This window comes from Pagrus major, chromosome 7 (genome assembly GCF_040436345.1).
Source record: "Pagrus major chromosome 7, Pma_NU_1.0".
Taxonomy (NCBI): Eukaryota; Metazoa; Chordata; class Actinopteri; order Spariformes; family Sparidae; genus Pagrus; species Pagrus major.
The window spans coordinates 12337701-12363401 of NC_133221.1; the positions used below are offsets into that span (position 1 = coordinate 12337701).

A 25701-nucleotide genomic window follows, 5' to 3' on the forward strand; every position below is an offset into this window, starting at 1 on the left:
AATGTGAACGTGACATAACTCTGTTGATTGGTGAGCTCAACACTTTAAGGTTGTCTAAGGTCTGCAGATTAATCCATAATCCAAGAGAGTAGACTGAAACAAACAACCTTGCTGACCCAGAGTTGAGTTCCCATAACCTGTGAGTTTAACTGCAAGTGGCACTCCTTATTCCAAAAAAATGCCTTTTTTTTTTTTTTTGGCCTCACTAGACTAGTTGAGACCTCACACCCATGCTGATCGAAAGTCCGGTGAAGTTTTGTATTGTACAAAACATTTCTGGAGCTTCAGAGCAAAACAGTGTTGCAGCATTCACCTAAACAACTGAAATAGCTAGGGACTTTTTACAGCTTGTCTGGTGTGATCCAAGTCTCCGGAAGCCCTGAGATCACAAATTAATTTGAAAAGACTTTATTTACTTCCTTTATTTGAACTGAAATATTCATTGTTGATACTAAAATTAAAGCATTAACGTGCACCCCGTCTGAGGTAGGTGCAGAAGATTTACCGAGTGTCGAAGGTGTAAATTTTCAAATCAATTAAGGATCTCAGGACTTCCGGAGACTTGGATCACACTGGACGAGCCATTTTCTGTTTTCTGTTTTAAAAAAGTTCCCATGTTTTGGAGAATGCTGCAACACTGTTCTGCTGTGAAGCTTGAGAAATGTTTTGTGGACTTTGAAACTTCGCCGGACTTTGGTTCGACATGGGGGTAAGAAGATAATGACAGCATTTTCACATTTAGGTGAACTTATCCTTTAATAGCCACAGCATTAGAGAAAGAACTTCCAGCGTAGTTACACCACAATTAAAGTTAAACTGTCGCTTGTGCTTTTGTGTCTTTAATAATTGTATCAAGTAAAAACAGACTTGATAGGTTTGTCTTTCTCTTATATATACACATTTTTTTTCTGTATACATACTTTTGGTTCCGGTTATGTTCTTTTTTAAGGTAAATTATAGTTTTTTAGAGTAGAGTCCGATCTTGGACTGGAAGACCAGGTTCAGCCCAGGTATGAAAATCATCAAGCATATGGATTTCAAGAAGTTTCTTTTTAAGCATTATGACCTCAAACATAATTGAGCACATTCAACGAAGACAATACTATAGTTGGTGTGTAATCAGTTTCCAGATGGTCAAGAGTAGAACATAATTTTATCATGTATGTGTATATCGTAATATATTTCAGTATGTACCCCGATAACAATGTGTACTTTAAATTTTTTAGGCTTGCCCACAAGAAAGCTTTTACTTGAATTAGATTATACATCTGTAATTGTTAGACAGAGAATGGCCCTAAAATTTATCTTAGTTCTTCTAACAGTTTTAATTCACTGACAGGCAGGCATGTGCTGGAGTCAAAGCTTGACCTGTGCTCAGCTGCTTGTAGGTCCCTTTTTAATGTGAAAGTGAAGGTGCATCTCTTGGCCAGGCGAGGCCAAGCAGGTCAAGAGAGGAAGGAGGGCTCGTGTTAAAAAAAAGTCCATGGGAGAGTAGATGTTGCTGGATTGAGGGGAGGGAGATGAGGTTCAGGTTTCAGCCTGACAGGGGGTCTGGGGGAAGGACTGGTATTTTGGAATATACGAAGATCCATACAAGGCACAGTGGACATAAAACCGCGGTGCTTGCCCTGACGCGGTGGGTACAGAGTGCCAGCTGGGGCCCCGCGTTGGATTCCACTTAGATTTTGGAGGGTTTGACTGCATGGTGCCATAAGTCTCTGGGATCACACACTTAACACACGACTGACTGAAGACCTGGTCCTGTCCGTCCCTTCACTTCTCACCCAAGCTCCTGCATGTCTAATATTTAGACATGTTCAGCTTTGTGGATTCAAGGACTGTTCTGCTACTTGTAGCATCCCAAGTTGTTTTACTATCCGTGGTCAGATGTCAGGAAGAGGATGACCGTAAGTTGCACAGTTTTTCTTGACTTTTTGCCTTTTACTTACAAAAAATGTGGATTGTTACTGACATTACCAACTTTATGTTGCTTTCTCAGCGTTATCTACCTGATGTTTCAGAAGAATAGTGAAAACAAATCAAAAACCAGTGTGATGTCAAAGTCAAAATGTCAAATGAAGACCATGAAGAGCACAATTTTTTTAGTGCTATGGCTATTTACATTACATGCCATTTACAATGACGTTAATTGCTTCTAATGATGTGTGTGCATAATGTCAAGCAGGCTATTGATGTTCTTTTCAATTTAGCCAACCAATTTCTTTCTGTAGGATAGGTGAGGCTGTCAAGGCACATCTGTGTGAGATGGAGGACCAGGTGAACAAGAGTTTGTTTGTCCACACCTGGGTCCTGCTGCTCAGCCTTTCCTGCTCTGATTGCTCATACTGTATAACTAGTTTTCAGCAGGAAATCTGCTCAATCGAGCTTATTGATGACTCACATGCTTTTCAGAAAAAAATGAATTTTCTTGAAAATTAGTCTTAAGCAAGTTATGAGCAAAGTAAATGTGGGTTTAACTGTTTTAAGACCTGCAGAATTGTAAACCTCACCCAAAGGATTAGGCTGGAGCACACTCAGGGGTTTCATGATGTGAAGTGACAGGGTCAGACTGTGCTTGACCCCAGACTAGCAGGCTCAAAGGGGAGCAAGAAGGGAGCAGGACAGAGGACAGAGTGCACAGCAGGGAGACAACAGATGATGGACATATAGATGTATTTATAGCAAGATGGATTTTACTGCTTCCACTTCCCTCTAGCAATAATGAGCTTTTAGCATAAGCCCAGAAATTGTAATAAAAAGGTAAAGGTGAAAGATTTCATCTGTAAGTAGCCAGACTTGAACTAAACAGCCTCATAACATGCATGTGCTAAGTATCACTTCACAAATATGCTTAAAAAACAAACAACATCTGTTTGTAGGCCCAGCCCTAAGCTGTATACATTAAACAAATCACCCATTCTTAATTCCCCAATGTGTTTGCTCTGGCGCTTAACACAGCTATGGGATCCAGCTGGAGAAATTTAGAAGGACCCTGTGTTTACATAAGGCAGCAGCTTGTCAATTGGGCACAGTATCCCTGTAAGAGAGGTTCATTCATACCAGCCGGAGAGCAGGCCCGCAAGTTAAATAGACTCAGCCAACAACGTGAAATACCTCAACTAGCCCTTCAGACACAACTGTTAACTGTGGCTCCTGTTGACATTACATTTTATGCAGTTATAAAATTTTCAGTATGATAACTTGGAGCATTTTCTTGCCTGCTGCATGAGTTATTTTTAAAGCTGGTAAATTATAGTTGAGCTCCACAGCTAGTCAATTTCAGTGTCAAACCAGCACCTGTTCATCAGGAACACTTACACACCATTATTACTTATTCCTTTGTGATGTTGTTTTTATAATTTAAATTTTTGTAGACCTTGACTACTTTATAAAGTGTTCAGAACTTTTGTCTGACTCAGGATAACTTTTATCTTTCTCCGTCTTCCTTCTACATCCCTTCCCTTAATTAACTAATCACTCCTCCTCCATCTTGCCCCCATAATGTCTTTACTCCTCCTACTTCCCCTTTCATCCTCTTACTCCCACTTCCTCCCTCACACCAACTTTTTTTAACCTCATCTGCTATACAAACCCACAACACTCTTAAACTGCAATACTGTCCTCTATCTAATCCTCTCTCGATCCAAACTTTTTGTCCTCTCATTGCTCTTCTTCTCCACCTGCCGCTCGCCCCCTGCTGGCCACCACAGAGGAGACAGGTGGCTGCATCCAGGACGGCCAGCAGTATAATGATAAGGATGTGTGGAAGCCCGAGCCGTGTCGTATCTGTGTGTGCGACAGCGGAGCGGTTCTGTGTGATGAGATAATCTGCGAGGAGATCAAAGAGTGTGCCAACCCTATCATCCCATCTGGAGAGTGCTGTCCCATCTGCCCTGCTGATGCCAGTGCCCCCATTGGTTGTAATTTATTTATTCAAATACCCATAAATAAATTACTCTTCTAGCTTGCATTTATCTCACCCTGAGTAACACTTTGGAATAAGGGAACTGCCTCAGGATCCAAGTATTCTGCTTGATCATGGCTGCTGTAGTCACTGATTATATGTAATTTTAATAGTTTTGGCTACTCTAAAACATTTAAGTTTTATGATTTGGTATTAGTCAGTAATGTTATTTTACTCAATCAGTGCCTGATGTTCCCTGTTTCGAAAGTGGCCCTCTACATGCTTGGTTTGTATGGAGACCAGATGATTATCAGGATGATCTCATTCCCTATTCCATGTTGAATTGGATGGATCCTGAGATGTGTTGTCTGGTTCTAGCCTAAACCAGCAGAGATGCTTCTGCTCACTTTAACTCAACACTAATATGAAGCCTATGTTCATACTGAGCCTCAATTCAATTATTTATTTGACTCATTCTGAGGTTGACTATAAAATTTAGATGCCCTCAGAGAGGGATTGAAGTTTTCCTAACCTTTTATGTATGAGGCCTTATAACAAGATGGACTCTAGATGGACCTGTCAAAGGTTCAAGGCCTTGTAAAGAGCCACTGTACTCCTGTGGTGTCTTCAGAAGCCTCCTGATACATTCCAGTGATTTGACTGTTTTATCTAACAAAGGAGATGACACACTTTAAAAGAGAGAATATGTATAGGTGTGTTTTATATTTTAGAAAAGAGTAATGTCATCTGAGTTCCTTCTCACTTATATGCCCAGACAATCAGAAATTGAATAAGTTTAAGATCACTTAAACATAAATCTGGTATAAACAAACTAAGCCTTGTGAGGTCCATTGGACACCAGCTATTACAGCTTGCACCTTTTACTTACTTACATTTTGCTTTAATTGTTGAATCTAAATACTTGATTCTCAACTCCTAGTCCATGCTTGCTTCTGCTTCATCCCTCTTGGAATCTCACCATTAATATAATCTGGATGGGTCCTACTCCTTTTGGTTTGGTGAATGGTATTTGATCACTTTAGCATTGATAGATTTCCTTGCAGGTCTCCTTTCTCAAGAATCACTGACTAGAATTAAAATCAGTCAAGTGTCTGAAATGTTTACCTTTTTAATGTGTTGTTCTGTTCTCCCTTTTCATACATCCATCTGCAACATCAGAGACAATCGGCGCAAAGGTGAGGCAAAAGATTGTGGGGAAAATACTGATAACCGTTCACTCAACAAGCAACAATTTGAAGCATCAAAAATAACTTTTTGTAAAAATATGCTGCATTAAGTGTTTGTTTCTTACTAAAGTGTCTCAGCCCACTGATATTACTTTTTTTTTTATCAATCAGGGCCAGAAAGGTGAACCAGGAGATATTGCAGATGTAAGTATGAAACATCTGCAGTTCCTCATATTGAAGCAATGCCTGAAATAAATGTTACTCCATTGCTGAACAAATAAATGCCACTTCAAACTGCTTTATACACAAACTCATGAATGGCCTGGGTGTAAATTCAGCTCAGAGAGCTAACAACTGATCAAACAAACATTTTGCCTCCTTTTTCTTTTATTTGGAATGAATAATTACAGATTTTTTTGTTTTCTCTTTTGGGAACATTAAATGTCCAACACTATGCCTATTCATGTCCAAAACAATCACCTACATACTGCACATAATCCTCAGGCTCTTGCTTTGTTGAATTTGACATTTCCCTAAGCGTTATCCTCAAATCCTATAAAAGTATCCATTGTTTTCTTAAGTTTTTAATTCATTGTTTATCCCAATCTTCTTTAGTTAAAAACATTTTAATAAGTAGAGCGGTGATTACTAACTACAATGTCCAACAATCCCTCATTGAACTTTGTATTAAATTAAGAAAAACCCTGCATTCCTTGGACATAATGAACCCAATCAAATCCTCTTAGCTCCTCTCAGCAACTTTGCTGCAAGTGCACATGTCAGGTGAACAAAGTCAGCCAAAACAGAGGTTAAGAGGAGGTGATGTTGTTAGCAAAAATTTGTCCTGTCAAACGAAATCCTCATCAGATTGTGTTTTAAGCTTGATGTCTACCTCCTGCAAAGTTGGAATGTTCTCCTCTAATTTTAGGTGTTTGGAATCTGGTTCAACCGGATACAACATGAAAGATTGTTCTTGTAATAAAAAGTCATTCATGACCAAGCCACAGACACCTGACAAAAGCCCTTTTTCCTTCATGCAGGTTGTAGGACCAAAAGGACCACCAGGGCCTATGGTAAATACTCTACGTTTGTATTAATTTTATTGATAAAGATGCCACAAAAAACAGTGTGTTTTCTTATCCAAGCATTGCTTGAAGAGGATGCCTACAGGCACATGATAATATGATTCTTTCTCTGAATAAGAGTTGTAATCATTATGGGAATCTTCCTGAGACAAAAATCTTTTTATTTTGCAGGGCCCCCCAGGTGAGCAGGGAGCACGCGGAGAGGCTGGCGCTAAGGGTGATAAGGTGAGAGACAACACACAAAATCCAACAAACATCCCTGCACCTATCTACTCCGTACATCATTCAAGGATTATTACATTGGGTCAACCAACAGCAGCTGTGATAATTATTAATATTGGGCTGGTGGAGTTCTGTATAGTTAGAGATGTCAGTGTTAGCACTGCTTAGGGCTGGGTAATATATCAATATTATATCATTAGGGTTAGAGACTACATATCATCTTAGAATATGGATATCTTTATGTTGTGATATGACATAAGCGTTGTCTTTTCCCGGCTTTAAAGGCTGCATTAAGTGCAGTAAGTGTTGTAATTTAATTTTTGTTTTTAATTTCAGTACCTTCAGTCTCCCTGCATTACTATTGCAATATAAATATCGAGGTATTTAATATATTGTGATATTTGATTCTGTTGCCCAGTCCTAGCATTTATGAAGTGCTATTGAGGATTTCAAAATATTGAAAAATATATTGTTTATCTAATACAGCTTAAAAGTATTATGATATTATTTTAACACCATATTATCCAGCCCTATTACTACTGAAATATAGAAACATCCATATCTAATCATCATGCTACTGATAACAACAATCAGCATAACCAGGAAGAATTTGTGAAAACAGCTTCATGCACCTGTTTGGGTTATCACCAGAATTGAATGACAGAAAAGGTGCTGTTCTGCTTCTCTGTGTAATACAATTATCATTTTCTGGCTTTAAACCTTCTACTTCAGGTGGCAGGTGACTCAGAGAAAATAACCCTCTTGATTTTTCCCTAGGGAAATGCTGGACCACGAGGAAGAGATGGTGAGCCTGGCACCCCTGGAAACCCCGGACCCGCCGGCCCACCTGGACCACCAGGACTTGGAGGGGTGAGTCTAAGGGCACTAATGAAACACATGGCAAAAACAAGAATTGACCAAATCGTTCTTTTCTTTCTCAAAATGTCCAAACATCACAGTTTTACAGATCGCAAAGCAATAAAATGTTTGGTTAAACAAGAAGACAGATCCATAAATATATAGAGATGACTTAATGGTAAAATGTTGATGTAAATCACAAGCATTGCCAGTGTCTATACCATCACTAAATCCCTTGTTCATGAATTGAACTAGTGAATGAATGTTTATCATTCGAAGGTAGAGTTTGGCAACATTTTTGAACAGCTTATGTTCCATGAGTCCATAATATTATGATTTTTTAATCAAAGAAGAAAGAGGGAAGAATGTGAAGGTACACTTCAGACCTTCACTGCAATATTCTTGTAAAGTTTGCTTTCACAGAATTAAAAAGGGTGGTAATGGTGCTTTACTTTAGCATGGAGCAGGTGCAGACACAATTTTCTTTATGCCTTCTTTCATGGTAGCTGAACTTCCATTTAAGTCAGCAATTCAGCTAATGTTGTTTGCTTGCTGCTGTGTATAATGACCACTTAGCTCAGGCAGCTCAGGCAGGATTAACTACATAGACTGACTCTCAGTCTCTGTCTGTTTTGTGTTTTTGCAGAACTTTGCTGCTCAGATGGCTGGAGGTTTCGATGAGAAGGCTGGAGGCGCTCAGATGGGTGTGATGCAAGGACCAATGGTAAGTAGTTCTCTGTACAGCGGTCATATCTTACAGAAAGAGTGTGTTTGTATGTTTATGGTATTGAGACAGTTAATCTCTCACAATGACCTCATTACTGACATTTAGCTTGTCTGAGTTGTTGCTGAAGAAAAATGGTAAAAAGTAAACTGTAAATGTTCACAGAGGTGATTGCAATGCTGCCACCTTTTGGTTGAGTAGTTTCACTCTAATACACAAACATTTCAGCTGACTTTTTTATTTTATGCTTGCCGTTTACACTGAATTGGAGCAGAATTTCCACATCACATTATGCCTTAAGAGTCATGTTGAAAGAAATAAATTACATTATTAGAAATACCTACAAATAGATTTTACAAAGGTTTTTTTATGTTTGCAAGGGGATAACAACTTAAAACCTCAGAGATACATTTTCTTACTTTTTAAATCTTATAAGCACAAAATGGAGTTAAGCATTATTTTTTTCAGGATTTCTCAGTTCCTTTGAAGGTTAAAAATTACTCATTTTTTAATAATTCTGTGACACATGTTAACTTATGCATTGTATTTCTCTTGCAGGGTCCCATGGGTCCTCGTGGTCCCCCTGGACCTTCTGGAGCTCCTGTAAGTACATTCATCACAGCACTACATCATTATGTGATTGATCGTAATAATCAAAAGCTAACGATAACATATATGCCAGCAACTCATGTCTACTCTAGCGCAAAAATGAACTAGCCCTAACACATTGTCATGTCCTTTGCACCTATAGGGCCCACAAGGTTTCCAAGGTTCCCCTGGAGAGGCTGGAGAGCCTGGTGCAGCTGTAAGTATTAATACCTAACAGACTGACTTCAGACTGTACTCGGCACATTTGCTGCCATGTTTAGGGTTTACTCATAACTTCCACAGACACAAGTGCTCATCATAAATAGAAACATATTCAAGTTCATTGCTGTATGACGTCTCTCACAGCTAGTTTACAAATTTTAGTTTAGATCAAAGGATGGACAGTATGAAGGCAGTGGTTGCATGTTGCAGCACACAAGTCTATCTAATTGTCTTTGGAGTATTTAGTTAACTGTCACTAATAATTCTTTGTTTTTATAACAGGGACCAATGGGACCTCGTGGACCATCTGGACCTTCTGGAAAATCTGGAAGTGATGTAAGTGTCGAGGCTCCATCTTCATATAAATCCCACCACTCATCAAAGCATAAGAACAAAAGCCAATACTAAATCAAGGTCAAAGCAAACCTCAAGCTTGAGCGAGGCATTTCATGATAAAACCCTTTTCCTTTTTCTTGTATATTCCAAATAACAATGCAACTATTTCACTTTATTGCATTATCATTGTGTCCCAGTGATGTTAAGAGTCAGTCTCTCACGCTCCCTACACTCTAAACCACATGTACCACTAGGGGGAGCTGTCTATCTCCTAACAATACTGGAAAAATGATGACTGCACAAAACACAATTGAGTGAGTGCAGCGACTGTACACTGCTTTAACTAATGATCATTCCACTTCCTCTTTTTTTCTCTAGGGTGAGGCTGGCAAACCTGGAAAAGCTGGTGAGCGTGGACCTGCAGGGCCTCAGGTGAGCATTCATCGATTAATTCATATATGAATACAAAGTAATTTCATCTATTGCTAACTTCAGGATTACAAGTCAAAGTCAAGAGAAGAAAATAGAGATGAGTTAAGAATTCATCAAGCTAATATTTTGTGTTTGTATTTCAGGGAGCTCGTGGATTCCCTGGAACTCCTGGACTTCCCGGAATCAAAGGACACAGAGTGAGTGTTTCAAACAGAAAAGCAGGATAACTATTCTTAATGCTCAGTCATTTCACCTGAGGACTGACCGATGTGTGAGTCCTAATGAGTCCTGTCATGTTTCTCTGTAGGGTCACCCTGGTCTGGATGGAGCTAAGGGAGAAAATGGAGCTGCAGGAGCCAAGGTGAGAAAAATACCCAGATTTCCATCGTTTAGCAATTGTTTCATTTCATTCCATTTTCTTCAAAAAATTTTGACCTCTGTCTCTCCTGTCAGGGTGAATCTGGTGCTGGAGGAGAGAACGGAGCCCCTGGACCCATGGTAAGCAATATTATATTGTTTTTTCCAATATAAATAGTTATATAATCGTTTATTAGGGGAGATAAATAATAGTTTTATAAAATCAAACTATGTGTTTTATAATGATCAAGATAAACTGACCAAGTGTGTCTTCTGTCACAGGGCCCACGTGGTCTGCCTGGTGAGAGAGGACGTCCCGGAGCTTCTGGATCTGCAGTGAGTAACAATTTCACATTTGCTTCAATCCACTGAGCATCGATATGTTTTTAGTTTGCAGCACTTTGTTACAACATTGAATCATGAAGAAACTCATAATTTCATTGTCTTCATTATGTTGTACACAACTGAACTATCCTGTCTTTTTACTTCTCAGGGTGCTCGTGGAAATGATGGCTTGCCCGGTCCTGCTGGTCCACCTGTACGTATTATAATTCCCACTTTGCATCCTAGCTCATACAATTGATTTTTCTTCTATAATGTGATTTCCTTTGATTACACAGCAACAAAGCAATGAGACATGAACCCTAACATTCAGATTTATGTTCTGTCTACAGGGGCCTGTTGGTCCTGCTGGGGCCCCCGGTTTCCCAGGATCTCCAGGAGCCAAGGTTTGTATAAATTGGATTATCATAAACCAGTATTTTTCTGTAGCAGATCTTATGTAACTAAATAAAGCAATAATAGCTTGGTGAGTGAGGCTTGAACAATTTTTGTATGACTACATCTTTGGTTTCTTACTTTGATCACTCGGTGAATTTGTCCTGAAATACTCCTAGACAACTGATCACTCTTTATTCAGTCTGGTTAGATGGAATAAAAACCCAAGAACACCTTAATGCCTGTGTTCTTGTTCTGTTCTGTATTTCATACATCAGCATTATTAGTTCATGTCATATTCAGTTGACTTACTTGATTTAGTAAAAAATTATATGGGAACATGTAAGAATGGACAGAACAGGTGCAAAACACACCATCATCTTCAGATGTATGGAGGTACAAATGCTAAATTCACAGGTGAATGAAATATAAGAACAAATTACTTTTTTTCTGCCTGTTAATGATCGATTCATTTTGCCCTGTCAGGGAGAAGCTGGTCCAACTGGCGCCCGTGGAGCTGAAGGAGCACAGGGACCCCGTGGAGAGGCCGGTACTCCAGGATCTCCCGGACCTGCTGGTGCATCGGTTAGTTTGTCATCATTCGCCTTGAGTGATATTTTTTACTCATTAAACAGTACCATTGTTACACTGTGTTCATTATTTCTTAGTTTACTGTCTACACAGTGTGATGCATCACTTCTTCTTCTCTGTCTGTATAGGGTAACCCTGGTACTGATGGTATTCCTGGAGCTAAAGGATCTGCTGTAAGTTCACTGTCTATATTCATCATTTCAAAGTCCTCTAACCTTGTGTTTCTTTATAGTTCATAATATTACTGTTTAACTTTATTCTGATTTCTTTCTTCCTGAAAGGGTGCTTCTGGTATTGCTGGTGCTCCTGGATTCCCCGGCCCCCGTGGCCCACCTGGACCCCAGGGAGCAACAGGACCTCTTGGGCCAAAAGGACAGTCTGTGAGTCACTTCAGATCAATCTAAAACTCTGTCAAACATTAAAACTTGATTGTGTTCTAGTTATTAATGGTTGTGTCTTTCCTCTCTCTTTCTATATTTAGGGAGACCCCGGTCTTCCTGGATTCAAAGGTGAAGGTGGACCCAAGGGAGATCTTGTAAGTCACTCAGTTTTGACTTTGAAACATCTTTTATAATTAGACTACAGAGAAGATTTACTTACATATCTGAATTTCTCCAGGGACCTGCTGGTCCTCAAGGTGCCCCTGGCCCTGCTGGTGAGGAAGGAAAGAGAGGTGCCAGAGGAGAGCCTGGAGCTGCTGGACCACTTGGACCTCCAGGAGAGAGAGTAAGTTACCAGGATGTACAATAATACTGGCAAGAAGTGACATTATGAATGAGATGTTGCTATTTTATGTACAATCTAATCAAATTTATCTTTGTGATTATTTGCAGGGAGCTCCTGGTAACCGTGGTTTCCCAGGTCAGGACGGTCTTGCTGGTGCTAAGGTGGGTTGTGTTTAAAATGGCATTTTGATTTCAGTTCACCAACACCACGAACATTTTGACTCTGTGCAGGGCAGCACAAGAAAGATGCTGTTATGGTCAGAAAACTAGCTGCCATATTTCTACCGGACTGATATCTAACTGGCTTCCTTTTGTTCTTTTATTCTTCAGGGTGTTCCTGGTGAACGTGGTGTTGCTGGTGCTGCTGGGCTTAAAGGTGCTGGTGGAGACCCTGGACGCACAGGAGAGCCCGGCCTTCCCGGAGCCAGAGTGAGTGCTGCCTCTTCATTCATTAACAACTCAGACAGGATTGCTCACATGAAGCCTTCTTAGTCTTAAACCAGATGAATTTTTAGTGTGGTTATTTTGATATGATTGATTTTATTTGATTTGGCATTGTATGTATTTTTACTTTTGTGAATGATGCTGAAGATCACTGTGTGTGTCTTTCATAGGGTCTTACTGGTCGTCCCGGAGATGCTGGTCCTCAAGGCAAAGTTGGACCCTCTGTGAGTACAATTTTTGTCAAGTATGTTTTATTAAAGCAAATTTCCAAGATGTAGGACAAAAGAACGCATTCCACATTTTCATTTAAGGAAAACCAAACAAGCTAATACAACAAGTAGTATTCAACAAATGACAAAAACAAAAAGAAAAGGAAAACACTACCCTACCTCCCTCCCTCTCTGCGCAGCACTTAGTATGAGATAATAAAGGTTGTGATGGAAAATAATATAGACAAAAGATGAAAAGTAATAATTGACAGTCAGCTTCATGAAGATCATCCACTATGGGCTGTTTCTTAGGTAACAGACCAGGGACAGCCAGATCTTGTTGAAGTGTGACTCTGTATTCTTTGGAGAGAACCATATTTTCTTGAGATGAAGGGTATTAGACTGAGTACAATATTAATCCTTTGGCAATGCTTCCTGTCATGCTCACAGTATTTCAGCTCTGAAATGGTATATAGCATGTGAAAAGATCTCAAGAAAAACATGCATTTCATTACTATTGGGAGTAAAATAAGAATTCACAGTTTGATTATTTATGATATGCTGGCGTCACAATTTATATACATTATAGTTGTTAATAGCTGACTCCTTCAAAAGGACTTTCAGCAGCATTTTGACATGAAAAACAGCACTATAAAATCTGACAATACTGCTGTACATATGCTTACAAACAGAGGAAATTTTCAGAAAGTTTCTGTTCTAAAGTTAAGGTCTTGTATTGAACATGACTATACATTGTTGTAGGGCTGGGCAATATATCAATGTTATATCATTGTCATGATGAGACTTTATATCATCTTAGATTTTGGATATCCTTAAATAATGATATGGCCTAAATTTAGTGTTTCCTGGTTTTAAAAGCTGCATTACAGTAAAGTGATGTATTTTTACATTACCAGACTGTTCTACTTGTTCTAAAACTTTACTGCCTTTACACACTCTTATGCTCTATCAAAAATCCTTGTAGTACCAATAGTCATCCCTACAATACTGCCACAATATTTGATTATGTCGCCTAGCATTGATGAAGTGCTTTCAAAACATACATTGTTGTGTTTCTGCGCTGTTTGTGATTTCCACATTGTGCCTTTGACAGGGTGCCGCTGGTGAGGATGGTCGCCCCGGCCCACCTGGCCCTCAGGGAGCCCGTGGACAGCCAGGAGTGATGGGATTCCCCGGACCAAAAGGAGCCAATGTGAGTAGAGGAGAGTAGGAACACAGGGGTTATATTCACTGTTACACACAACATGTTCATACAGCCTGAACGGAAACCTGGTAATATGCAGTCTTAATACATCCATGTCTTGTCAGATCCCAAAAATCATTGATACAGCTTTTTAAGTATTCATTTATCTTTAACACTCTTAACTCATAACTTAATAACTGTGATATCTCTTCAACAGGGTGAGGCTGGAAAGCCAGGAGAGAAGGGTCTTGTGGGTCGTCCTGGTCTGAGAGTGAGTACATTTTCTCCATAAATCTTTTTCTTTCTTTCAAACTTCTCATTTCTGTCCACAGATCACTTTCTCTCTTTTTCTTTCTAATCATTTAAATACTCCTCTCTGCACAGGGTCTGTCAGGAAAAGATGGTGAGACTGGTTCTTCTGGACCTTCTGGCCCTGCTGTGAGTATTTCAGTGCAATTATATGTTGTTAGATGTGTATTCCAATTAGTATTTCACTTGTTTTTACCAGCTCTTTGTCCTCGACTGATCACCTGTGTTTCGATCTATCATAGGGACCTGCTGGAGAGAGAGGAGAGCAAGGACAACCTGGACCTTCTGGCTTCCAGGTGAGTTTATTTTCTCATCAAATCCAAGTTACACCAGTCTGGAAAACCACAAAGAAATAATACAGTATCCATTCCCCAAAGCTGGAATATTATAATGATTCATTTTGGGGGTTCATATAATTAATCCCTTTGCTGTTGTTGGACAGGGTCTGCCTGGACCACCTGGTTCCCCCGGAGAGGCTGGAAAACCTGGAGACCAGGTGAGTGTAACAGTACCTGTTAGTGGGGATAGTTGTTTCATCTGGAGGTCTTGTAGATGTTGCATAGTACCACATTGTATCAGAGTATTCTAACTTTACCTCAAAGTAAACAGTACATTTGTAGAATTAAAGCAAGTAAAAGAAAGAAGTAGTTTCTGGTTTAAGACAATGTGAATAACGTGTTGTATTTCACATTAAAGGTAACTGCAGCTTTTTTATCAGTCTTGTTTAACCATAATGCTTTACTCTCATCAGCAACAATAAGCTACTTAGATATCCCAGTGCTAATGCTTAATGGTAACTGGTAACTTTAGGTAGCTTAGTGTTACAGATGAATTATTTTTATGATCCTATCTTGACTGTTATAACAATACATTTTCTCTATAGGGTTTAATAAAGGAAAACATCTTTGTAAAAAAATAAAAACGCTCCAAGCCTAAACATTCCCTTGAATCTAATCAGTTAGGATTTCTTCTTGCATTGGATTTCTTCTGAGCTTTCTCAAGTTAATCCACAACTTAATCACTCTGCTGTCACATATAGGAAATCAAACTAAAAGCTGAAAATACAGTTTCTTTTGTGGAGGTAATGAGGACCTCTCTGTAAAAGCCTCATTGCTCACAGCAGATTGCTTTTTGAACCCAGATGAAAGACTTTCATTACATTGCAACATAATGGATTACGGTGGTTATACTTGTAAGATTAATTGTTTTAACTTTTCAGACAAGGACTAACAGTGAAAGTTTTACCAAACAGAAGTCGAGATGTGTCTAATAATTAAAAAATACATGAATGAAACAGGGTCTTTTCTCTCTGTACAGGGTGTTCCTGGAGAGGGCGGAGCTCCTGGTGCTGCTGGAGCTAGAGTGAGTTTACATGTTAAAGCTTCATGTCTTCATTTATAAACTATGTCTATACACAAACCTTGTCACATGCATTACATGCATGAAGGGTATGCCTAATTCATTGACATTATTGGCTTCATACATGAAGATCTTGATTTCATCACCTTGATACTACATACAATCCAATAAGCACTCTCGTCATCACATAACATCACATAACTGTGCAATTTCTTCAATTTTTTGTGTTTGCCCTATTGATTCAGTGTCTTTTTGTCTCCTAACAGGGTGAACGTGGTTTCCCTGGTGAAAGGGGTGGTGCTGGAGCTCAGGGTCTTCAGGGACCTCGTGGACTTCCTGGAACACCCGGAACTGATGGACCCAAGGTCAGTAGATGACTCAGGGACAGATCTTGTGTTCAGATTTAAATTTTTACTGCGCTTTAAAGTGTTGCATTTACCAGGCTATTTGACAGCAGGTGTTTTAATTACTCACCATCTCTACACCGACATAGATCTGAGTTAACTACATTTATGTTTTGATTCCAGGAGAACTAAAGATAATAGTCCCCTAGATGTTCTTGAAAGACTGAAATATAAATTACATCTCATTGTAGTTTCAGAATTAATTCTTGGCTTATTTAATGAAAAAGAATGAGACATGATGATCATTAAGATTTTTTCCCAGCCACTTAGGATTTTCTGAGGATTTCTTGGCTGACTTCCTGGAGTCTCTGCTGGTTGCCTGGCAATTTCACAGTGACAACAAGGAAGTTAGTCCAGGAAGTTACTGTGCTCAGCCAAGATACTGTCAGTCACATAACCCCCTGTAAAATAAACCCTTTGGTTTTTGTACAGTTTAATCAAATAAGATGTAACGTTAATTGGTAAGCTTGAGAGGTGCTGGTGGGCAGATTTTATTACCTTTGGACAGAGACAGGCTAATTGTTTCCCCTGTTTCCATTCTTTATCCTTTAAGCTAACCAGCTTCATATTTACTGTACAGACATATGAGTGGTATTGATCCTCTAATCTAAATCTCAAAAGAATTAATTTGTGATTTTTAATTGTTTTCATTTTTGTATAGACTTATGTGTAGAAGACAGCAAACATTTTGTGGAAGCTAACAGGGTTCTGAATAAGGAAACTATTGAAATGAAAGAATATGACTGACAAGTCATGTTCTGATTGTAATTCAGGGAGCCATTGGACCAGCTGGTGCTGGTGGACCCCAGGGACCCCCCGGCCTGCAGGGTATGCCTGGAGAGAGAGGAACCGGTGGTATCCCAGGACCCAAGGGAGACAGAGTGAGTGATAGATTATTTTAGAAGGTGTTGAATGGATTATTTCCTCTCTAAAATGGTATGTTTAATATAAAAAATGTTATGACCAGAGGCCTTGTAGTTTCATGTAGGATTAACATGCAGCCTTCATCTTTGTCCAACAGGGTGACAACGGACAGAAAGGACTTGAGGGAGCTCCTGGAAAGGACGGTTCTAGAGTGAGTTCATAATAAATCCCTTGTCCCTTATCTTGCCATTACAGAGTCAAGCTTTTCTGACATCACATAAAAAAAACATTCCATCAAATCCAGACTCTATTTTTTATATCATCTTTCCTCCTCTCATCTCTCTGTCCATACTCTTTTCTTCTCTTAGGGTTTGACTGGTCCCATTGGTCCTCCTGGCCCATCTGGACCCAACGGCGCCAAGGTGAGAATAACAGCATTACCCTTTGGATTGTTAAAGGAAAATGTCATCAATTGAGTCTGAATGAATACAGGCCCAATTCACGTCCAATCAACCAATGTGTGTGTGTGTGTGTTCTATAAAAATTCATATATTGTGTTTGTTATTTTGGTTGGTTTGACTGACTGGTTCTCTCCTATCCAGGGTGAGACTGGACCTACTGGCCCTACTGGTGCTACTGGCGTTCGTGGTGCTCCTGTAAGTACCTCAATTTGTCACAGTATGCAGTAAACAACAGAGTAATCAGCTGGTGTGCATTTGGGACAGAAAGAAATAGAAATTGAAAATATATATATTTTTTTATATATATCTTTATTTTCTTTTACATAGAAACACAATAGGTGATAATTATAAACAGCACCAGGTATTCGTTGTTTAGGTCATTTTGCTTGACTCTTGTGACCAGTAAAAGTCCCATCTTAATGAAATATCTCCCAGCAGACAAGAACTCAGGGAGGTCTCAAATGTAATAGGTTTCTTTCCTTGGACAGAGTATGATGCAGTTGCTCACATATTATTGGCATTACAATAACAGGGGGGGATCACTAAGCTGATTTTGGACAGTTGCTTGTGACTATTGAACTCACACAGGACTTTGATTTTGTGACTTGATATCAGTGGCATGAAATGGTCTTAAAATGAATTTCTGGGACAGTATGTCGTCCAACTAAGAATAAGATGATGACAAGTAATTATTTATTTATATTTATTATTCAATTCAGCTTCAACTTAATTTATTTATAGAGCACCTTTCATACAAACATGAAGCCCAAAGTGCTTCACAGAGCAAGATTAAAACAACACAGGCAAAAAGTTAAAACAAAAATGCAACCGACAACTATTAAAAAGATTTGCAAAGACTTAATAACAAACAACAGGGTGATAAAAAGTGAATGAATAAAAATAGGTGAAATAGCATAAATAAACACAATGGACAATGGAACACAAAATTAAAGGCAGTAAAAGACGAAGAAGTGAACTAAAACCAGTAAATATTGTGTCAAAGAAGTTTTTAAAAAATAAAACATAACAGATAATAAAAACAGCATCAATAGGTCACTGAAAGTCTCCTCTGTTGTTCTGCAGGGTGACCGCGGTGAGGGTGGCCCTCCTGGTCCTGCTGGCTTTGCTGGACCTCCTGTAAGTAAAGTCACAATACATCTGTTCAAATTAAATACTGACAACTGTATTTTATTTTATTTTCATTCATCGACGTTCTGTTTATAACATCCAGGGTGCAGATGGTCAGCCTGGTGCCAAGGGAGAGCTTGGTGAGGGTGGACAGAAGGGAGAAGGTGGTGCTCCTGGACCTCAAGGACCATCTGGAGCTCCTGGACCTGTGGTAAGTATTTGACTTGAATTTGAATAAAGTCCTGGAACAAGATCTTTATGTCTTAGGTCACATTTCTGGGTCTTTACAAAGCTTTAAAGTCACGACACTGTAATATCAACATGATTAACTGTGCTCCTTTTTTTCAGGGACCTACTGGTGTAACTGGACCTAAAGGAGCACGTGGTGCTCAGGGAGCTTCTGTAAGTAACTCCTACTTTTACTTTATCAAATGAACAATCCATCACACAACACTAACTGCTGTTACAGACGATTCACATAATGTTACATAAACAGCATATATCAGAGTTCTGGACTTTTATTGATTCATTTCTTCACTCAGTGATCAATTCATTATTTTATTGACGAAGAGTGCAACATTAGTAACAACACATTTCACATAAGCAGGGTGGGGAGTGTAGAGCTGAGATGATATGTCAAATAATTTATAATTAATCTTGCTTACTTTATATTAATCCATGCCTTCAACTAAAAAGAGGTGTTGTTTTTCTTTGTTTTATTTATTTGATAGTAAGTTATAACACGTTTACATTAAAAAAGACTCTGTTTTGCCCTACATAAACATATTCACTGAGCAAGCTCCCCTAACTGGGCGATGCATGGATGCCTCAGCATCAAGCAACAGTAGAGTATGACTCAATGTCTATGACCTGATTTGAGTCTGACTCATCCTAAGCCCTCAAATAAGATAGAACAACTCCAGAGAAGAGAAAAACCTTGGCACCTTGGAAAAAATGATAAAATCAGATAAATATATGGAAGAAGAATCACACAATCAGCTCCAACCTATATTGTCAGCGAGACAGGTCTTTTTCACAGATGACATTCTGACTTGTCATAGTGAAAATACAAACACAGGAGTTACATTGTACCAGACCTCTGTGAATTGAGATGCATAATTTATAATTGGGACCCTCCTTTTTATCTCATAACATCCTAATACATCTTAGTCATTGATGACAGAGTGAGACATTTATCATACAGGTCAACAAGTTGGGAACATCCACATATACAGACTGTACAAAAATGAAGCCAAAATATCCAGGAAATGAGCGCTGCCATCTTGCATTGGTGACGTCATTTGGAGCTGCAGTATACACCTGTCCGCTCAGTCAAGAGTAGGGCTCAGCTGTCAATCATGATGTTTCATCCCTTTTATATAGCATCAAATAACAAATTAAAACCAAACCTATCAGAAAAATGAATTTTTGAACATGCATAAGCGTAATTACTATGACTTAAAATGACACAAACCATCTTTGATGTGTACTTTGAATGTTTAGTTTGGCCCATGTCACATCTGCTAACATTGAAAGGGTGGGATTTAAGACCTATACTGCAGCCAGCAACCAGGGTGCAATCAAGATGTTTTGGCTTCAGTCTTGAGGAGCTGTCATGACGTCCATCTTTATATATGTCAATGGTTGGTTATGTTTATCGTTACTGAATTGTTTTTCTCATTGACAGGGTGCTACTGGTTTCCCTGGTGCTGCTGGCAGAGTTGGACCTCCTGGCCCTAATGTGAGTGTTTCATCAATAACAAATTCCAAGAAGGGAAATTAAATTACTGAGTCGATCTTAAATGATTTGGGAGGACATTTCTTCTCTTATCCACTGAAATGCTCTCTCTTTCCATCACAGGGTAACCCTGGCGCTGCTGGCCCTGCTGGTTCTGCTGGTAAAGACGGACCAAAGGGTGTTCGTGGTGATGCTGGTCCCCCAGGAAGACAGGGAGATGCTGGGCTTCGTGGCCCTGCTGGCACACAAGGAGAGAAAGGAGAGGCTGGAGAGGATGGACCTCCTGTGAGTTTGATTTTAACACTAGAGTCATGTTCTGAGACAAAATTCATTCTCAGTCACCTGCTATTTTAGTCCATCATTCACAAATAAACTGAAGGAAAACTGCACCTGACTGACATGAGAAAATCATCTCTTAACACCTTGAATTTAGTCTGCTGCAGCTAAATAAGTAGATTCTACAACTCAGTCTTGTCTTTCTTGACTCTGTAGGGTGCTGATGGGCCTTCAGGTCCTATGGGTCTGGCTGGATCTCGTGGTATTGTTGGTCTGCCTGGACAACGTGGAGAGAGAGGCTTCGCTGGTCTCCCCGGACCTTCTGTAAGTGCTCATGTCAATACGTTCATACGTACAATATGTTCACTGATATACATATATGTACTTTTCAAGCTTCCATTTGTTTCTGTTTGACAAGTTCAGCCAGGTCAAATCTGTCTGACATGTAGAAGCAAAGCACCTTAACATTTTTACTAATTCACACAGTTATGTCTGAGAGGCCTTCATCTTACTCTAAGTTTGTCTTAGATTTTTTTTGTCCCGGCAATGAGTCACGCAGCGGTGTTACGAATAGAGCATGTGCCCTCAATTTCAAAGGAGCTTCTTAACTGTATTAATACTATTTTCTTTGTGTTTAGGGAGAACCTGGTAAACAAGGAGCTCCTGGCTCTGGTGGCGACCGTGGACCTCCTGGACCTGTAGGACCCCCTGGACTTTCTGGACCTGCTGGAGAGCCTGGTAGAGAGGTCAGAACTACACAATAACAACAACAAAATGTTACAGATCACTTTTATGGCTTAATATTTGCAATATACTCAGGAAATAATACCTTCATCTTAAAGCCATGTGGAGTTAAAAATATGTCTGTGTATCTCAGGGTACCCCCGGATCAGATGGACCTCCTGGTAGAGATGGAGCTACTGGAGTCAAGGTGAGTCTGAAGCTAATCCAACACATCACACAGTTTGACAAAAATCTCCTGTCATTACCCTGAGTCATCACCATGTGTCCTCCTGTAGGGAGAGAGAGGTAACACTGGTCCTGCTGGCGCCCCTGGTGCTCCTGGTTCCCCCGGAGCCCCCGGACCAGTCGGACCCCTCGGCAAGCAGGGAGACAGAGGAGAAGCTGTAAGTTATACAACACACTGTAGGGACCAATGTTAAGGCAGTGATTCATAGTTCTGAAGTTAACATTTTAATATTGTTTCTTTCTTTAGGGTGCTCAAGGACCTGGCGGACCCCCTGGACCCGGTGGAGCTAGAGGAATGGCTGTGAGTATCATCATCTCTAAGCGCAACAATAACATTAGGTTTTCCAGGTTTGATTTAGGTAATCAAAAGTGCCACACATTTGCCACCACACATTTTGATACATGTTAAATCTTTACGCCAGGGACCACAAGGACCTCGTGGAGACAAGGGAGAGGGTGGTGAGACTGGAGAGAGGGGACAGAAGGGTCACCGTGGATTCACCGGTCTGCAGGGTCTTCCTGGACCTCCTGTAAGTAATCCAAATCTAGTAGTTCATCCCTGGAGTGCAGTTTTTCATCTAACTTCCCTTTATCTGTCTGTTCTACCACCTAATCCGCTATTGTCCTCGTCCTGACAGGGTCCCGCTGGAGACAGTGGAGCTTCCGGACCTGCAGGACCAAACGGAGCTAAGGTGAGAAAACTGAGCAAAAGCAGAAAGCGACAGAGAAGAAAAACTCCTATTACATTTCCATCTTGCAGCTTTAACATCCAAGATATGTGATGGTAATGAAGGGCACAGGTTAGTCTTTTTGTAATTCTCCAATCACCTGATGAAGACGGGGACAGGAGAGGCCACGCTCTTTAATTACCCACTCCTGTGATAAGATGGGCAGCTGAGGCATTTTATAATTACTCTCCGCGAGGAAAAAGAGACAGACAGACAGGGAGGACTGTGATTTGTGAAACCACTCCCGCTGAGATCGGAAATAGACTTCAGTATCTAGATTAGCTGAGCACTGTGGATGATAAGAAAAATGAAGGGAAATGTCACCATACAAATATTCTTCATGCATAATAAGGGAAAGGGTCTGGAGGTGATTGGATGGGTAATGGAGAAAAAGTGCTGGCACATTTGAATTACTTCATCAGATTTTTTCTTATCCAGACTGCATGAAGGATCTAAAAACATAACCAACGTTACTCTGAACTACACTTTGAATAAGAAGCACAAATTCAGTAAATGAAGTATTGTTTCATATTGAAGCAGACATGTTAGCATCCGCTGATCTTTTACTTTGAATACTCACCGTTTCTGTAGGGACCAGCTGGACCAACCGGACCTGCTGGCAAAGATGGATCAAATGGACAGCCTGGTCCCATCGGACCCCCTGGACCTCGGGGACGTTCTGGAGAGTCTGGTCCTGCTGTACGTAACAAAATAGAAATAAATCCATAACCACTGCAAGCATTTTTTTGTGTTTTTTCCATTTTTGTTTCACTACACTTGATTGACCCATTTCCTCCTCTTGCCCTCCTTCAGGGTCCTCCTGGTAACGCTGGACCCCCTGGTCCTCCAGGTCCTCCCGGCCCTGGCATCGACATGTCTGCCTTCGCCGGTCTGGGCCAGACTGAGAAGTCCACTGATCCTCTCAGGTACATGAGAGCTGATGAGGCCTCCAGCTCCCTGAGACAGCACGACGTGGAGGTTGATTCCACACTCAAGTCCCTCAACAACCAGATTGAGAACCTGCGCAACCCCGATGGCTCCCAGAAGAACCCTGCTCGCACATGCAGAGACCTGAAACTGTGCCACCCTGAGTGGAAGAGCGGTAAGTAGAGAAAAATCTAAATGATGTCAACCAATGTGTTTGTCTGAACAGTGTTCTTAATTGATTGTTGCAGATCTCTTTTAGATATTTCTTTCTGGAATAAAAACAGTTTGCCAGAGTTTTAGGCTTCACTCCTCATTAACCCACTTCTCTCCTTCTCTCCAGGTGACTACTGGGTTGATCCCAACATTGGCAGCACAGCCGATGCCATCAAAGTCTTCTGTAACATGGAGACAGGAGAGACCTGCGTCTACCCAAGCATCGCCAGGGTACCACAGAAGAACTGGTGGACCAGCAAGAGCAAGGACCGCAAGCACGTCTGGTTCGGAGAGACCATGAATGGAGGATTCCACGTGAGTGTACTTTTACAAAACAACATTTCAGATCATTTCTTTGTCTATAAACTCGATCCTCAATACCCTGTCCTCTCCTGCGATCATACAGTTCAGCTACGCTCAGGACGGCCCTGCTGCCAACGCTGCAGCGGTCCAGCTGACCTTCTTGAGGCTTCTGTCCAATGAGGCATCCCAGAACCTCACTTACCACTGCAAGAACAGCGTTGCCTACATGGACCAGGCCACAGGCAACCTGAAGAAGGCTTTGCTGCTGCAGGGCTCCAACGATGTGGAGATCCGCGCAGAGGGCAACAGTCGCTTCACATACAGCGTGTTGGAGGATGGCTGCAAGGTGAGGGCAGATGACTGAAGAAAACATCATCTCTCTGAAGTTTGGTTTATGTTTAATGGTTTGTTGCTCACACATTTCTCTGCTCTCAACCAACAGAAACACACAGGCCGGTGGGGCAAGACTGTCTTTGAGTACAAAACACAGAAAACCTCCCGTCTGCCAGTCGTGGACATTGCTCCTATGGACATCGGAGGAGCGGATCAGGAGTTCGGAGTGGATGTAGGCGCAGTCTGCTTCTTGTAAAGTGGAATATCACAATGGCCCCCCAAAAAACACAGGAAATAAATAAACTCAACCATGAAACACTACACACACCACACTTCCACAATAAAGAAGACTGGAAATTGTAAAAGAAAATTGATACTTTTTCTCTCACAACGAAGTGCTCTCCAAGTTGTACTCCCTGGATGTTAGCACTGAAGGGCACCGGCAATATCTGTACATCACACCAGCATTCTCTGTCAACCCGCTTCCTGAGATCCAGTCATGTTTCCCATGGCCCACAGTTGACGAGAATGAGAGCCAGGAGGAAGAGGGACCAAGCGAACAAGTTACGGAGAACAGAAACATGACTTGATGTCACTTATTTATTGTCTAACCTGAATGGGCAGAGTTGAGGTAGGACTGGGCGGGTTCACTTTGTAAGTAAAACAAGCCCCCTTTCCACTACAGAACAGCCGCACAACCTCTGTCCCAGTCCTACTCCACCTCCCTCCCTGTTTCCCTCCTGACACACAAACACCACATTTTGAATCAGTGTAGACAAAAATAAATATTCTCAGTAAGTAAAACCAAATCCAGGTGCTCCAGGCCTTTCCATCGTGACCAGGAGCAGAAAAAACCTTTACTGTGTATTATAAATCCTCGGTTCTATTGTTGTAAAAGTCTGTGTTTATAAACAACCAGATGGTTTTATATATATTTCCACATTATGTGTGTACATGTGTCTATATGCACACCAACACTTTTTGGAAAGTGAGGTCACATTTGAAATGTATGTTTCAGTGTCCTGTACCCCTTGACTGCCCATCAAAAGAAGGCCCAGTTCTCATCCAACACAATTGGTTTAGAAGAATTTTGAGGGAAATTTGTCTTGCTTTTTTTTATTGTAGTCATCCAGATTGTTTAAAGCTACCTCACGCTGAAAAACAAAGTGAAAATGTTGAGTTTAAATCTGAGCTGACCAACAATTAGCTTTCAGATGGATCTGGGGCTGAATGGCCGTCTTTGCTTTGGGTTGCTCTCTCTTCAGAAGGTGCTATGAGTTCTGTAATTCAGTTTCCGCCAAACGCCAACCCCCGACCCTAATTCCCACTAGCCTCACACCACACACTCACACTCCACCCTGAAGGAGGGGTGCAGTCGGGTTAAGACAGGGGAGACAGGGGCTACTTGGAGGCCTCCTCTGGAGTCCAGACGCCCACAGCTGAAGGCAGGACTCCGAGGGTGGTCGCTAAAAAACAACCAGGGTGGGATGTCTTTGTGTGTGTGAGGGCGTGTACATTTTTTGAATTAATTTTATTATGATCATTTTTTGTTTTTATTTTGTTACACTTCTAATTGATGTAAATTGGAAAATAAAAGGAAAACCGAATTAAGAATGAAGCTGATTTTTAATTGAGTTTTGAATAAAAACAGAAATGGCGTGGGGACGTATTTCTTCTTTCAACAGAACCCTTCATGTGTGTTTAAATGTTTTTTTTTGTTAATCTTGTCTTTCATGAGGTCAGTTACTCTTGACTGTGAGTGCATAGACTGTGTGTATGTGTGAGTGCGTGAAAGCTTAAGACTGTGATGCAAGTGTGTATTTTGATATGAGAGAATCTCATAACAAAAGGAACAAAAGTACTGTATTCGTTCTGCGGTGTCAG

At 40.5% G+C, this 25701-nt stretch overlaps 1 protein-coding gene across 3 annotated transcripts; it reads left to right on the plus strand.

The window, feature by feature from the left end:
* The first annotated feature begins 1813 nt into the window (after positions 1 to 1813).
* col2a1a (collagen, type II, alpha 1a) lies at positions 1814 to 24720 on the plus strand. 3 transcript variants are annotated; one of them, XM_073470058.1, is made up of 54 exons: positions 1814 to 1907; positions 3711 to 3917; positions 5084 to 5100; positions 5263 to 5295; positions 6132 to 6164; positions 6348 to 6401; positions 7176 to 7268; positions 7903 to 7980; positions 8539 to 8583; positions 8732 to 8785; positions 9073 to 9126; positions 9505 to 9558; positions 9702 to 9755; positions 9866 to 9919; positions 10012 to 10056; positions 10198 to 10251; positions 10409 to 10453; positions 10590 to 10643; positions 11119 to 11217; positions 11352 to 11396; positions 11505 to 11603; positions 11705 to 11758; positions 11842 to 11949; positions 12057 to 12110; positions 12279 to 12377; positions 12563 to 12616; positions 13716 to 13814; positions 14023 to 14076; positions 14190 to 14243; positions 14357 to 14410; positions 14557 to 14610; positions 15432 to 15476; positions 15740 to 15838; positions 16651 to 16758; positions 16899 to 16952; positions 17110 to 17163; positions 17344 to 17397; positions 18286 to 18339; positions 18434 to 18541; positions 18679 to 18732; positions 20018 to 20071; positions 20192 to 20353; positions 20561 to 20668; positions 20983 to 21090; positions 21222 to 21275; positions 21364 to 21471; positions 21561 to 21614; positions 21736 to 21843; positions 21952 to 22005; positions 22633 to 22740; positions 22855 to 23143; positions 23309 to 23496; positions 23588 to 23830; positions 23927 to 24720. In XM_073470058.1, exons 1-54 carry the CDS (start codon positions 1814 to 1816, stop codon positions 24071 to 24073), a joined length of 4464 nt encoding a protein of 1487 aa, XP_073326159.1. In that variant the 3' UTR covers positions 24074 to 24720. The 3 variants fall into 3 exon arrangements, with proteins under 3 accessions (XP_073326159.1, XP_073326160.1, XP_073326161.1); XM_073470059.1 differs by having other exon boundaries at positions 3711 to 3905; XM_073470060.1 differs by lacking the exon at positions 3711 to 3917.
* The last annotated feature ends 981 nt before the right edge of the window (positions 24721 to 25701 follow it).